At 48.8% G+C, this 15,780-nt stretch overlaps 1 protein-coding gene across 2 annotated transcripts in view; it reads left to right on the top strand.

The window, feature by feature from the left end:
- Positions 1–15,780, top strand: part of OSBPL2 (oxysterol binding protein like 2) — a 57,164-nt gene that overhangs the window by 25,361 nt on the left and 16,023 nt on the right. For both annotated transcript variants that reach the window (XM_049869119.1, XM_049869118.1), the window contains exons 5-8: positions 5,093–5,227; positions 6,294–6,391; positions 11,314–11,496; positions 12,322–12,429. In XM_049869119.1, the coding sequence (XP_049725076.1) occupies positions 5,093–5,227; positions 6,294–6,391; positions 11,314–11,496; positions 12,322–12,429 (524 nt within the window). The remainder of the gene's footprint in view (positions 1–5,092; positions 5,228–6,293; positions 6,392–11,313; positions 11,497–12,321; positions 12,430–15,780) is intronic.

Below are 15,780 nucleotides of genomic sequence, written 5' to 3'. Positions count from 1 at the left end.
TGGCACCTGTTACCCCCCCCAAAAAAATCCAGTGCCATCAAGTAGATTCCAACTCATAGAGACCCTATGATAGGCCCCATCTTATTTCTGGCACTCACTTCCAGCACTATGGGATGTTCCGTGTTTTTCTTGTATTCTTCCTGCCTCAGCCTTGGAATCAGGCACTTCTCCAAGGAGTCTTTTTATTGGAGAGTAGTATTTAGAAACCAAGGTTTGGATACTGGGTGTGTTTATTGCTACTGGGATGTCGCTGCTCCCAGGCCTTCCCAGCAGCCCAAGCTTGGAAAACCCGATATGTGTGCCTGCTCTTCCTGCCTGCCCGTCAGCGTTTGCATGTCTTTCTGGGCGTTACCTTTCAAAATAACACACCTGAGATGCTTTTCTATCACTAGTGTTTTCTCCTGTGTTTATAACTCTGTGGACAATTCAAGTCTTGACATAAGTATCTGGGGATATACAAAGAATGTATTTTTATTATCCTGAAAAACGACTTGATTTTGACTCTCCAGGATTCTAACATCTTTTCAACAAAGTGAGATACAGTGAAACCTCTGAGAGCTGGAGCTCAGTGGGAGTGCCTTGTTTTTCTGGGTCTTGCAAGTTTTCTGCCTTTGACAGGGTGCAGCCTTACCACTTTTTTTCTTTCACTCATTGTATTGGAAAATATTTGCATTTTTTATCTCTGACTGGTTTCTGCATTGCGCAGGTTCTGGCTTTTGCAGGCTTTACTGTACTTTAATTTCAAATTAAAATAGCAAATTATAGGATGGATTCAGATTAAAGCTGAATGCATACTCAGGGATGGTGTGCTTCAGAGCCATTGGGAAGAAGGTTCTCTTACTCAGTCCTTCAGCCCCTCTTCACAGCAGTCTTCCTTTTGCCCTTGAAATGCTTGTCTCTCAGTTTCTGCAGCATACTGCTCTTTCTACGACTTCTCAGCTCATAAAAAAAATAAAAAAAAGCAACTTGTTACCATGGACAATTTCAAACACATACCAAACCAGACAGCGTCATATAAGGTTCCCCTATGTCCTCATCACCAGCGTCTACAATTATCCGTCATGGCCAGTTATAGCTTCTCTGCCCCTCCACCTGCTTTTCTCTGCCCCTGGCATTATGAAGCAAATTCCAGACATCTTTTTTGTGTGTGTGCGTGCTTTAAGTGAGAGTTTACAAATCAAGTCAGTCTCTCATACGAAAATTTTATATACGCCTTGCTATATACTCCTAGTTGCTCTTCCCCTAATGAGACAGCACACTCCTTCTCTCCACTCTCTATTTTCGTGTCCATTTGGCCAGGCTCTGACCCCCTTTGCCCTCTCATCTCCCCTCTAGACAGGAGCTGCCCACACAGTCTCATGTGTCTGCTTGATCCAAGAAGCTCACTCCTCACAAGTATCATTTTCTGTCCCATAGTCCAGTTAATCCCTGTCTGAAGAGTTGACTTTGGGAATGGTTCCTGTCTTGGGCTAACAGAAGGTCTGGGGACCATGACCTCTGGGGTCCTTCTAGTCTCAGTCAGACCATTAAGTCCAGACTTTTTTTTTATATATATATAATTGTACTTTAGATGAAGGTTTATAGAACAAACTAGCTTCTCGTTAAACAATTAGTACACATGTTGTTTTGTGACATTGGCTCCAACCTCACAACATGTCAGCACTCTTCCCCTTCTTGAACTTGGGTTCCCTATTACCAGCTTTCCTGTCCCCTCCTGCCTTCTAGTCCTTGCCCCTGGGCTGGTGTGCCTCTTTAGTCTCGTTTTGTTTTACGGACCTGTCTAATGTTTGGCTGAGGGGTAGATATCGGGAGTGACTTCATTACTGAGCTATAAACGTGTCCAGAGGCCATACTCTTGGGGTCTCTCCAGTCAGGCCAGTAAGTCTGGTCTTTTTTTGTGAGCTAAAATTTTGACCTACATTTTTGTCCAGCTCTGTCTGAGACCCTATATTGTGATCCTTATCAGAGCAGTCAGTGATGGTAGCCAGGCACCATCTAGTAGTGCTGGACTCAGCCTGGTGGAGGTTGCGGTAGTCGTGGTCCATTAGTCCTTTGGACCAATCTTTCCCTTGTGTCTTTGGTTTTCTTCATTCTCCCTTGCTCCAGATGGGGTAAGACTAGCGGAGTGTCTTAGATGGCCGCTCGCAAGCTTTTAAGATCCCAGACGCTACTCACCAAGTAGAATGTGGAACTTTTTTTTTAGAAACTATCTTATGCCAGTTGAGCTAGATGGTCCCTTAGACCATGGTCCCCACAGCCCTCAGTCCAGTAATTTGGTCCCTCAGGGAGTTTGGATGTGTTTATGGAGCTTCCATGACCTTGGAGTGAGGGGAGAGGGCAGAGACAGGAAGCTAAATTTCTTGGAATATACCAGGTTGTGCTGAATTCCCCAGTATTGTGTACTGTCATACCCTTCACCAAAGTTACGACTTATCTATTGACCAGACACCTTTTTATTTGTGGAATTTTCATGTCTCTCTAAAGGATGAGGACTCTTTTAACACAACCACAATACCATTAGCTACTTCAAAAAAGAACATAATGCTTTAATGTCATGGAATAGCCACATAGTGGTCAAATTCCCAGGGCCTCAGACGTCAGTTTTCACTTAATTATTTTTTAGCCGCTCGTTTATATGGACCTCGCTTGGATCCTGCCATTAGGAGACGTACCAGCACCTTCTTGTCTCTCTTCCTCTGAAGTTAAGCCCTGTCGACGAGGTGTTTCACCCATGTCCTCTGCGTTTACTGCCCAGGCCCAGGGCTCAGCCGTTTCACCAGGAGAGCTCATTACATGACCAGCGGCTCGGCTCTGGGGCTGCAGCAAACTGGTCCTGGTTTCTGGTCTTTTCAGGGCATAAAGCCAGGGACTGTGTTTTGGTTGTTTCGTACTGATGCTTCCATCGGACAACAGGGTTTGTCTTGCTCTTCTCTCTGCTGTCTGTGTCTCTGCCCTCCCACATAGACACTCCCAGCTTCAGCAACACTGGGGGTGGTAGTTAGACTTGTAGGTAGGTGGTGACTCACCTGCTTTACCCCAGAAACATAACAGTCCTGGGTCCAGCACCCATTCTGCCACTAACCATGTGGGTACGGGAGCAGCGTGAGCGCGTTTGGTCTTATGGCCCATGTGTCCTCATGGTACATCTCACCGGAGACAGGCATTGACATCGTCCGTTCTAGAATCGTCCGGGCAGCCCATTTCCGTGTGGAAGTTATGTGGGGTCATTTTTTCCGTTCTGTTTTTAGTGTTTAGAGATTGCTTTTTAAAATTCGATTTCGTTGTAGAATTACGGTCCAAAGTCAAATCTATTAAACAAGGCATTAGCTTCCTGTCCCTGCCTCCTCCCCCCACTCCCTCCCTTTTCCTGTGTGTGGCGGGGAGGGGGGGAAGAATTGCCCTGGAATTGACTGCAACTCATGGCAACCCCATGTGGGTCAGAGTAGAACTGTGCTCCATTGGGTTTTTAATGGCTGATTTTTGGAAAGTAGATTGCCAGGCCTTTTTTTTCTGAAGTGCCTCTGGGTGAACTCATACCTCTAAACCTTTCAGTTAGCGACCAAGTACGTTAACTGTTTGTACTGCTCAGCAACTTCCCCTTCCACTATAGATAATCATTGAAGGAATCCTGTGGTGTATTTTTCGTATGTATCTCCATATACCATAAAATTTACTACATGTAAATTTCCTCCCCATTTCTGAGATAAACGATAGGCTGTTACGCAGACCTTTTCCCCATCTGGTTTTCATTTAGCACTTTCTCCGTAGCAATATAGAGCGGTTTCCTGTTACAACTGTGTTGTAGCCCCCGCGTGGATGCCCTAAGTTCACTCAGCCAGTGCCCTGTGCTGGACACCGGGGCCATTTCGGGTCTTTCATTGACCCAAGTTGTGCCTCCCATTGTGTAGTGGGGCTCTGGGGTGTGCCCCCGCTGTGTAGTGGCTCCCCAGGACGCACCCCTGCTGTGTAGTGGCACCCCAGATGTGCCCTGATGAATGCTCCATGATGCTGTTACACCTCCCATAGTCATTGAGGAGGGGCCGCTCCAGCCCACACACGAACAAGGAGATGGGGCCAGGTGCTCAGTGGAGGTCACACCCGCAGGGTGACACTTTATCTGGCAGATGGGACCTTCCACAACCTGGCCGAATGTGCTTCTCCCTGTGTCCCCAGTGTCTGTTCTCAGGCGCCACACGGGGACATGGGTCTGAGTGAGGGCCTCCATCTGAAGCTGGCCTTGTCTCGATGCCACTGGGCAGCGCCAGCCATGTCTCCTTCTCCCCCTGCCCCGCCACTCTCCTCTCTCTCCCCTCCTCCCCGCCTCCGTTCTGCCCCCTCTCCGTCCTATCTCTTGCCTTCCCTCTCCTTCTCCTCTCTCCTCCCCCCTCCTCCCCCTCCCTCCTCTCCCATGCCCTTCCTCCCCTCTTTCCTCTGCTCTCTCCCAGTTCCCCTCCTCTTCACCACCCTCCTGTATTTCTGCCTCAGCCACCCCAGGTTTATGCAGCCATGCTTCATCCTGCAAACCCCTTTGCCTTATTCATGTCTGTCAAGTCTCCTTCCTGGAACCCATCTTGGGGTGTCCCCGTGGGTGCCTGATGACTCCCCAATCTGGCATCTTCCTGGCTGTACCAGCATAGTCTGCGCTCACACCACACCCAGGAGAGCAGATACCTGGGACTGGGCCAGGTTGGGGAAGGCCTGAGCGGCCCAGCTAAGGGGTTTACCGTCAGCCTGTAGGTGATGGGGAGCTGGTGAGGGTTCTGAGGGAAGCATTGGGCACCCTGCTTGGGGATGACTTGTCTGGAAGTGGCCTGAGAATGTGCTGGAGTTGGAGGGATGAGTGATGGCAGGCACACTCGGAAGCTTCCAGCAATGTCAGTTTGAGACCAGAGTCTGGAGTGGGCCTGTGTGGTTGAGGAGGTGAGGACTCAGAGCTGTGGTGCCAGTGCTGGGTCCACACAGTCAGATGTAAGCAGCCTGTCGGGCCACTGTGGGGTGGTGCTCTGTGGGGCAGTGTGGCTGTCACTTGGTGTGTCTGCGGTGCATGGTCGTAGATGCACTAGAGTAATGGTTCTGCCTTTGGTCACTGCAGGAGCTGTCCAAGATCACTATGCCCATCGCCTTCAACGAGCCACTGAGCTTCCTGCAGCGGATCACGGAGTACATGGAGCATGTGTACCTCATCCACAAGGCTTCGCGCCAGGCCCAGCCGCTGGAGCGCATGCAGGTGGGCAGGTGCCCTGGGGCAGAGTGGACCCACCGACACGCAGCCATGGGGCTGGACTGTCTCCACCTGAGGCAGCCACCGCAGTGCAGACTGCTGGCCACATAGCATGTCCTCCACGGTTGTGACGCTGGAGCTGGGCATGCAGACGCCCCGGACTAACCGCAACACTCCCACCCACTGCTTTCCACCTGAAGTCTCTCTCAGCACTGGGCCCTGCAGAGCTGCAGGTGCTGCTGAGACTGGAGCTGTGGGATGGGAGCTCCTCTGGGGTCCCCTCAGGACTAGAGCCCCGTGTGTGTGTGCGAGAGAGAGATCGGCACTGTGTCCACCTGCCGTCTGTGCATGTGAGACAGATGGATCGACATTGCCTCTGCCTGCAGTGTGTGTGTGTGTGTGTGTGTGTGTGTGTGCGCGTGCGTGTGAGAGACAGACAGATTGACAGTGTGCCGTGCCCACCTGCAGTGTGTGCCTGTGTGTGAGAGAGACGGATTGACAATGTCTCCACCTGCAGTGTGTGCATGGGTGTGTAAGAGACAGACAGATTGACGTGTCCACCTGCAGCGTGTGCGTGTGTGTCACAGATGGATCAACATTGTGTCCATCTGCAGTGTGTGCATTTGTGTGTGCATGTGTGAGACAGAAAGATCGACATTGTCTCCACCTACCGCGTGTGCGTGTATGCGCAAGACAAACGGATCGACGTTGTCTCATCCTGCAGTGCGTGCATGTGTGAGAGACAGATCGACATTGTCTCCACCTGCAGTGTGTGCATGTGTGCGCGAGTGTGTGAGAGACAGACAGATGAACATTATCTCCGCCTGCAAGGGAGTCCTGGGCGTGGGGCGTGCGAAGCAAGGCAGAGTTCCTGCTCTTGGTGGCTTTGAGGAAGTAGTGGTGTGACAAAGCACACTTCCCCGGGGGTTCTGTAATCTCAAAGCATGTCACAAGTGGGAAACTGGAAGTCACCCTGGAGTAGATAATGACAGAGAAAACGTGTGCTGTGGATGGCCTCCTGGTCGGCGCCCTTCCTGGCTGAAGCGCTCACTATCCTGTGGCTTGTTTGCAGTCTGTGGCTGCCTTTGCAGTATCGGCTGTGGCCTCGCAGTGGGAGAGGACCGGCAAACCGTTCAACCCGCTCTTGGGAGAGACGTATGAGTTAATCAGGTAAGGAGCAGAGGCCCGGCATAAACGGCTTCTACACTGAATTCTTGCGACGGCAAACACTGGGTTCCCCCGCCGGCGCTGACGGCTCCACTCCCAGAGCAGCCGGTAGAGCCGAGGAGCTCAGGAAGGGCTTAGCAGGCCAGAGGCTAGTCAGGCTGGGTATTGGGACTGAACTGTGACGAGCAGAGCCTGGGGCATGAAGCAGAGTCAGAGACAGGATAGCTTCATTGTTAGAATCAGGAGTGGAGACGGAATGTGTAGGAAAGGGCAGGCCAAGTGTGCAGGGTTGTGATGGTTTGAGGTTTTTTTCTTTGTATTTTATTGTTTTGAAGATATGCATAACAAAACATAAGCCATCTAAAGAATTTTTGCACATACATTTCAGTGGCATTGATTATGTTCTTCAAGCTGTGCAACCCTTCTCCCTAGCCTTTTCCAGATCGTTCCTCCAAATTGTTAGTTTTTGAACTAAAGTGGAAATGGGTGCTAGTCAGTGAAACGAGGCTAGTTTACCAACGCTCCTTAGTAGATGCTATTGAAAGAGCAGCTGATGCTAAAGAGAAGAAAAGAGGGCACACTGCAAAGAGGTGCCGGAGAGCCCTGCTCCCCCCCATCAGCCCAGCGGGTGCTAGGAAGGTGGCCGGGCGGGCTAACTGAGTTCACCAGGCAGCACCTGGCTTTGAATGTCTAGTGCAGCTCCTTCTGTGCGTGTCTCCCCAGCGGCATTGCTCTGCTTCCTGGGGTGCTCCAGTTTGCACCCCCGCCCACCTCCCTTGAGCTTCCATCCCTGATCTTGTGCTCAGTACACACGTCTGAGTTTGGACTCCAGGAGGTCAGATCCCATCGTCCATGGTGAGCTGGCTGGTCTGGAACCCCTCCACTGACCCTTGTTGCCGAGAGGGTGCCCGTTCTCAGAGAATTGTCCTGTGGGCCAGCCAACCCAGTGAAAATGCCCACTCTACCACCAAGAAGAAAATGAAAACCAGATCAAGAAAGTTAGACAGTGGCTGGATTTCTCACTCATCGGGTGAGCCGGGTGAGATGGCAAGCTCGGCAGGCCGGCCGAGTGTGGAGGCCAGCAGTGTCTGTGGGGCAGTGAGAGGTCTGGGGCAGCTTTCAATCCGTCACCCTGGGGACCACCCAGAAGTGTGTCTGACACAGACGCTGGTCAGCATGCCTGAGGACACCAGGAGCTGCATGACAGCCCTGAGTCCAGCCAGCCCTCTGACGGCCCCTGAGGAAGGGTAAGAAGCCATCCTGCAGTGTACCCTTCACACCTCTGACCCCAGTGTCGCTGAGGAAACGACTCAACTCTGCCTTGGTTTGATGAGGACGTTGGGGGGATACTGGGTGGTGACTGACACCAGAAGTTCTTGTACGAGACAAGATGCGTCCTGCCCACGAGCCACAGCGCAGGCTGTAGAGAAAGGCATCAGCCACAAAAACTAGGCTCTGGTTTGGGTTCTGGGCTAGCTGAGATTCTGCTGGGATATCTTATTAAAATAAAAGGTTTCTACCAGAACTATGTCCTGAAGTCTTCTTAAAACGAGACACTAGTTTAGCTTAACTGGTAAGGAGTGTCTGCCTTGAGCTTTGTGCTCTTCTGGGATCTGTCCATATGGGGTCAAACTGGTAACAGCAACTTGAAGGTTTAGATAGGAAGCTTAGGGGGCAGTGAGTTTATGTTAATGGGGGAGGAACAACTCGGAAAAGGAGGGTGAGAATGGTCACATAACTCGAAAAATGTAATCAGTGTCACTCAGTTATACATGTAGAAATGGTTGAATTGATGTATATTCTGCTGTGTATTTTTTTTTTTAATTTTTTGTGCTTTAGATGAAGGTTTACAGAACAAACTAGCTTCTCATTAAACAATTAGTACACATATTGTTTTGTGACATTGGTTACCAACCCACGACATGTCAGCACTCTCTGAGTCTTGATCTTGGGTTCCCCATTATCAGCTTTCCTGACCCCCCCCCCGCCTTCTCATCTTTGCCCCTGGGCTGGTGCGCCCCTTTAGTCTTGTTTTGTTTTATAGACAAGTGTAGTCTCTGGCTGAAGGGTGAACCTCAGGAGTAGCTTCATTACTGAGCTAAAAGGGTGCCCGGGGGCCATATTCTTGGGGTTTCTCCAGTCTCTGTCAGACCAGTAAGTCTGGTCTTTTTTTCTGTGTGTGAGTTGGAATTTCGTTCTCCATGTTTCTCCAGCTCCGTCCGGGACCCTCTGTTGTGACCCTTGTCAGAGCAGTCAGTGGCGGTGGCCGGGCACCACCTAGTTCTGCTGGACTCAGTCTGGTGGAGGCTGTAGTTGCTGTGTGTATTCTAAACAACAATAAAATAATAAAGGATATAAAAAAAAAAAGGATATAAGTATAAAAAAAGTTTTTTTATACATATGAAGTTACAAGAGCATGCTCTTTATAGAAAACGTATAAAATTAGAAAAGACAATCATTAAGATTTTGGCAGACGTCCTTTTCCCTGAAGCGTGGTGTGTGTGTCTGCGTTCACCTACTGTGGTAGATGGTGTGTGTGTGTGCGCGTGTGTGTTCACCTAATGTGGTAGATGGTGTGTGTGTGTGCGCGTGTGTGTTCACCTAATGTGGTAGATGGTGTGTGTGTGTGCGTGTGTGTGTTCACCTAATGTGGTAGATGGTGTGTGTGTGTGCGCGTGTGTTCACCTAATGTGGTAGATGGTGTGTGTGTGTGCGCGCGTGTGCGTTTACATAATGTGGTAGGTGGTGTGTGTGTGTGTGCGCATGTGTGCGTTCACCCAATGTGGTTGGTTTACCGTGTCCTCTCCTGTGTGACATCATGCCACCATCATTTTCCCGTGCTATCACAGATTCTGCCTGAACTACAGCGGCTCATCAGTTATAAGACCCTGTTTTTCATTTTGCCATTTCTGCATGTCCTAGTTTAATGTGCAGCGTTTTTCCTTCCTGCAATAAAACGGTGGTACATCTGCTGTACCCTCGATGGTGTCCTGGGTTCCAGGAGCCCAGTTTCTCTGATATTTCAGGTCTTTGTTCTTGAGGCCTTTATCTCCATGTGTCACTAAGGGTTAAGAAGGAGGGGAATGAGGGCTGTGGGGTGGGGGCTAGTGGCCTGCTCCACCCATGTGAAGAGTTGAGGCGTGTGTGCCATGCCTGATCCGTGGGCAGCCTTGCCTCCATCGTAGGGGAGGGAAGCCTTGCATGTCCGTATGGGGGTCACTGCCGTGGCTGGGAGAGTGGTGTGGATGTCAGACTCACAAAGTCCCTGTGACCTGCAGGGTGGGCGCCCCCTGGATGCCCCATGCTCTGGGTGCAGGCTGGCCTGGGCAACTGCACAGCTGCTCATGCAGCTCTCTGCCCTGAGAAGGCCAGGTGATGAGGGAGCAGCCGCCCTGGGCTCGGGTGAGGGGCAGCCAGCTCGGGTGAGGGGCAGCCATTGTGGGCTCAGGGTGCAGCTGTGGGTAGCAAAGGATGTGATTTTGTGTCAACACATGTCACAGCCGGAGGCCAGACGGGTGGTAGAGAACAGCCTCCTCCCTCAGCCTAGAACTGGGAAAACTAAGGCCAGAGGAGGCAGAGACTTGCCCAGGAGTCACTCGGCTGCCTGCCCTGGCCCACCCTCTTGCCAGCAGCATTTCGTAAGTGCCAGGATCCAGGCTCTGAACTTACTTAGCTGTTAGAAAATCATTGGTACTTTGGGCTATTAAGAAACACCATTAGTGTCCCTTGAAAAAGATAAAGTGTAATATGAGAACATATATCAAAAACAGAAAATAAGCAGTACGGGTTAAAAGAATATGAATAACCCAAGATGCTTAATAAAATGTGACACACCAAATTGTTAACCTTTTTCAGGAACGTAATTCAGAGGTTGAGTGAAAGTAGCACAGGCTGAAAGAAAAAAATTAAAATTCTTCCAAATGCCAATATACACAGTTTGTCACGCTCTGATTTCCGGGGCGCCCTCTGCCAGTGTCCAGCCGTAGTGCATACAGGAGCCTACGCACATTCTGCTTTGGGAGCAACATAAACACGCCGACACCCCGTACACCTTTATCCCTGCCGTTCCTCTTGTATCGCTAAAAATACACTTTCTTTGCTTAGACAAGTATTCATTTTGTAAATTACATACCTTGGTAGGTAACCTTTTAGAATCTTAAGTTTTCAACTTTCCTTCTTCTGCAATGATTGGGAATTCTGATTCCAGGTGAGTTAGTTATTATGTAGTTTAGCTTTTATAATCTTAATGACTATAGCTGGAGGTGTATTCACAGTTCCGGAACAATTAAAAACTGATATTTTTATTGAAAAAGAGAGTGTATTTAAAAAAAATCCTGTTTCCTGGCCAGGAATGCCTTGGGGGATAAGAAGTTCCATCACAGAAATCTGGCACACCAGCAGACGGCTAGATGCATCCCTCAGAAAGACTGTAGATGGATAACGGGGCTCAGTGGCCAGCAGGCTTTCCTCGCAGGGTTTGAGACGACAGCTTGGTGTCACTGGCTCTAATGGAGGTTTCTAGACCTGTGTCCATGAGCATTCCCACAGAGCCCCTGTGGGTGATCCCGGGCAAGCTTGAGGGAGAGCTTAGTGCTTCCAGGGACTAGGTTCCTAGAGAGCGTGAGGAGGGCTCCAGGTGGCCTTCCCCGCACAATGGCTGGTTTCAGTTGGTGGTCAGGTCTGCTCTAGAGGTTGTCTGTGGTCAGTGCCACGCTGAGTACAGCACTGTGGATGCTGGAGTCCAGAGTTGGAATCTGCCAAATCCCACAGTGTGGCCAGGGGTTCGGAGCACGTGCCGAGGTCAGGAGGGCTGTGCAGTGCATGGTGCGGCCGGGCAGCTCTCTGACTGTTTCACTGACTTAGCTGTTTTTCCCATCCCCTGCTTCCAACCCCCCTCCCCCCCGCACTGCCATGTTTCTTACTAGGGAAGACCTGGGATTCAGGTTCATATCTGAGCAGGTCAGCCACCACCCTCCCATCAGCGCGTTTTACTCTGAGGGGCTCAACCAGGACTTCATCTTCCACGGCTCCATCTACCCGAAGCTGAAGTTCTGGGGGAAGAGTGTGGAGGCAGAGCCCCGCGGGACCATCACGCTGGAGCTGCTGCAGTGAGTAGGGCGCCTGCCACTCTGCCTTGGAGAGCCAGCTGTGTGCTACTCATGGGGAAGGAGACCCGCTTTTGTTAAGTGTGAAGAATTCCTTTGATGGCAGTTGCTTGTTTGTTCTCCACTGAGGCGCTGGGCCTGTCCAGCAGCAAGCGCTCCTTCAACTAAGAGCTTTCCTGTAGACTCCTGGTCAGGGTGGAGCAGACCTGATGTACCTCTGCTCATGCCCGACAGCTGTTGGAATCCCCAACCCTTTTCCCCATGACCTGATGTGTGCTGGCCACTTGTACCCGTTCTCTTCTCTAAAGAACAAGTCGAGCGGCCTGAGACCACAAACCTACTGTCTCATGCTTTCCAGGGTCAGGAACTCATTTGGGGCGGCACCTCTGGGTGGTCCTGGCTTGGGGTAAGAGAAGAGGTAGTGAGTGTGTTGTTAAAAACCACAGACCACTTCCTCAGTGGTGGTGTCCCTCCTCTGAGCCACCCTGAGATCGGTAAACTGCCAAGGATGCACACGAGCGCGCAGTCACCCTGATGTGTGCTGGCAAAGCAGTTTTCTTTTGAGGACATTTGGGAAAGCTGTTTCTCCTTGCCTCAGTCCTCTTTTATTGCTCATTAGCTTGTCCTGACATTTACATAGAAAGCTTTGTTGATATTACAAGAAAGGAGAAATAAATTTAAAATGATTGCTAAATAAACGGCTGCCGTTTGGGGGAGTGGAAAGGATTGTCTGCCCGTCTTCAGGCTCTGCCAGCGTTGGCTTTCTGGGTCACATGGGGCCTGTGCCTCACTGGCTTCTGACGTGCATGTGTCTGACCCCTTCCACAGGCAGAATGAAGCCTACACCTGGACCAATCCCACCTGCTGTGTGCACAACGTGATTATTGGCAAACTGTGGATCGAGCAGTATGGGACAGTGGAGATCTTAAATCACAGGTACCTGCCATGGTCACTGGGGGCAGTCAGGTCCCTGCATGGTGAGGGCTGAGCTGGACCACGGAGCAGCCAGCAGGCTGGTCCCTACTTCTGTGGGCATTGAAACGACACTTTAAGTCATCTGTGTAGTGTGGTTCCTCCTGGCTCTGCCAGGACCCCAGCTGGGCTCCAGCACCTCATGGCAGCGTCCCTTCCTGTTCCCTGTGTCCCCAGCTCCCATACCCACCCTGCAGGAGTGGGGCTGCACACAGGTGGTGGGCAGACGGGGTTGGGGTGTGTTGACGTCACTGTGTCGGGTCCCTTGTGGTTAATTCATTTATTTTTATAATTTTTATTGTGCTTTAAGTGAAAGTTTATGAATCAACTCAGTCTCTCACACAAAAACCCATATACACCTTGCTACACACTCCCAATTACTCTCCCCCTAATGAGACAGCCCGCTTTCTCCCTCCACTCTCTCTTTTCATGTCCATTTCGCCAGCTTCTAAACCCCTCCACCCTCTCATCTCCCCTCCAGGCAGGAGATGCCAACATAGTCTCAAGTGTCCACCTGATCAAAGAAGCTCACTCCTCACCAGCATCCCTCTTCAACCCATTGTGCAGTCCAATCCATGTTCGAAGAGTTGGCTTCGGGAATGGTTCCTGTCCTGGGCCAACAGAAGGTCTGGGAGACATGACCACCAGGGTCCTTCTAGTCTCAGTCAGACCATTAAGTCTGGTCTTTTTATGAGAATTTGGGGTCTGCATCCCACTGCTCGCCTGCTCCCTCAGAGATTCTCTGTTGTGTTCCCTGTCAGGGCAGTCATCGGTTGTAGCCAGGTACCATCTAGTTCTTCTGGTCTCAGGATGATGTAGTCTCTGGTTCATGTGGCCCTTTCTGTCTCCTGGGCTCGTGATCGCCTTGTCCTTGGTGTTCTTCATTCTCCTTTGATCCAGGTGGGTTGAGACCAATTGATGCATCTTAGATGGCTGCTTGCTAGCGTTTAAGACCCCAGATGCCACTCTTCAAAGTGGGGTGCAGAACGTTTTCTTAATAGATTTTATTATGCCAATTGACTTAGATGTCCCCTGAAACCATGGTCCCCAGACCCCTGCCCCTGCTACTCTGGCCTTCGAAGCATTCAGTTTATTAAGGAAACTTCTTTGCTTTTGGCTTAGCCCAATTGTGCTGACCTCCCCTGTATTGTGTGCTGTCTTTCCCTTCACCTAAAGTAGTTCTTATCTACTATCTAATTAGTGAATGCCCCTCTCCCACCCTCCCTCCTTCCCCCCTCTCGTCATCACAAAAGAATGTTTTCTTCTCAGTCTAAGCTATTTCTCAAGCCCTTATAATAGTGATCTTGTACAATATTTGTCCTATTGCAACTGACTAGTTTCACTCAGCATAATGCCTTCCAGGCTTCTCCATGTTATGAAATGTTTCACAGATTCCTCACTGTTCTTTATCGATGCGTAGTATTCCATTGTGTGAATATAGCATAATTTATTTATCCATTCATCCATTGATGGGCACCTTGGTTGCTTCCATCTTTTTGCTATTGTAAACAGTGCTGCAGTAAACATGGGTGTGCATATATCTGTTCATGTAAAGGCTGTTATTTCTCTAGGATATATTCCAAGGAGCGGGATTGCTGGATCCTATGGTAGTTCTATTTCTAGCTTTTTAAGGAAGCGCCAAATCGATTTCCAAAGTGGTTGTACCATTTGACATTCCCACCAGCAGTGTATAAGTGTTCCAATCTCTCCACAGCCTCTCCAACATTTATTATTGAGTGTTTTTTGGATTAATGCCAGCCTTGTTGGAGTGAGATGAAATCTCATTGCAGTTTTGATCTGCATTTCTCTAATGGCTAATGATCGTGAACATTTCCTCATGTATCTGATAGTTACCTGAGTGTCTTCTTTAGTGAAATGTCCATTTGTATCTTTTGCCCATTTTTTAATTGGGTTATTTGTCTTTTTTGCAGGTGAGTTTTTGCAGTATCATGTAGATTTTCAAGATCAGGCGCTGATCAGAAATATCATAGCTAAAAACTTTTTCCCATTCCGTAGGTACCCTTTTTACTCTTTTGGTGAAGTCTTTGGATGAGTGTAGGTGTTTGATTTTTAGGAGCTCCCAGTTATCTAGTTTTTCTTCTACATTCTTTATAATGTTTTGTATACTGTTTATGCCATGTATTAGGGCTCCTAACGTTGTCCCTATTTTTTCTTCCATGATCTTTATCATTTTAGATTTTGTATTTAGGTCTTTGGTCCATTTTGGGTTAGTTTTTATGCATGGAGTGAGGTATGGTCTTGTTTCATTTTTTTGCAGATGGATATCCAGTTATGCCAGCACCATCTGTTAAAAAGACTGTCTTTTCCCCATTTAACTGTTTTGGGGCCTTTGTCAAATATCAACTGCTCATATGTGGATGGATTTATGTCTGGATTCTCAATTCTGTTCCATTGGTCCATGTATCTGTTGTTGTACCAGTACCAGGCTGTTCTGACTACTGTGGCGGTATAATAGGTTCTAAAATCAGGCAAAATAAGGCCTCCCACTTTGTTCTTCTTTTTCAGTAATGCCATATTTATCCGGGGCCTCTTTCCCTTCCATGTGAAGTTGGTGATTTGTTTCTCTATCTCATTAAAGAATGTCGTTGGGATTTGGATCAGAATTGCATTAAAAGTATAGATCGCCTTTGGTAGAATAGACATTTTTATAATGTTAAGTCTTCCTATCCACTAGCAAGGTATGTTCTTCCACTTATGTAAGTCTCTTTTGGTATCTTGGGAGAAGTGTACTGTAGTTTTCTTTGTATAAGTCTTTTACATCTCTGGTAAGATTTATTCCTAAGTATTTTATTTTTTCACGATTTTATCTTCTTGGGGGCTACTGTAAATGGCATTGATTTGGTAATTTTCACTTCGATGCTCTTTTTGTTGGTGTAGAGGAATCCAACTGATTTTTGTATGTTTATCCTGTATCCTGATACTCTGCTGAACTCTTCTATTAGCTTCAGTAGTTTTCTGGAGGATTCCTTAGGGTTTTCTGTGTATAAGATCATGTCATCTGCAAATAGAGATACTTTGACTTCTTCCTTGCTGATCTGGATGCCCTTTATTTCTTTATCTAGCCTAATTGCTCTGGCTAGGACTTCCAGCACAATGTTGAATAAGAGTGGTGATAAAGGGCATCCTTCCCAATCTCAGTGGGAATGTTTTCAGGCTCTCTCCATTTAGGGTGATGTTGGCTGTTGGCTTTGTATAAATGCCCTTTATTATGTTGAGGAATTTTCCTTCTATTCCTATTTTGCTGAGAGTTTTTATCATGAATGAGTGTTGAACTTTGTCAAATGCCTTTTCTGC

This window comes from Elephas maximus, chromosome 25, assembly GCF_024166365.1.
Source record: "Elephas maximus indicus isolate mEleMax1 chromosome 25, mEleMax1 primary haplotype, whole genome shotgun sequence".
Classification (NCBI taxonomy): Eukaryota; Metazoa; Chordata; class Mammalia; order Proboscidea; family Elephantidae; genus Elephas; species Elephas maximus.
This window is presented reverse-complemented; position numbering and strand designations above follow the sequence as displayed.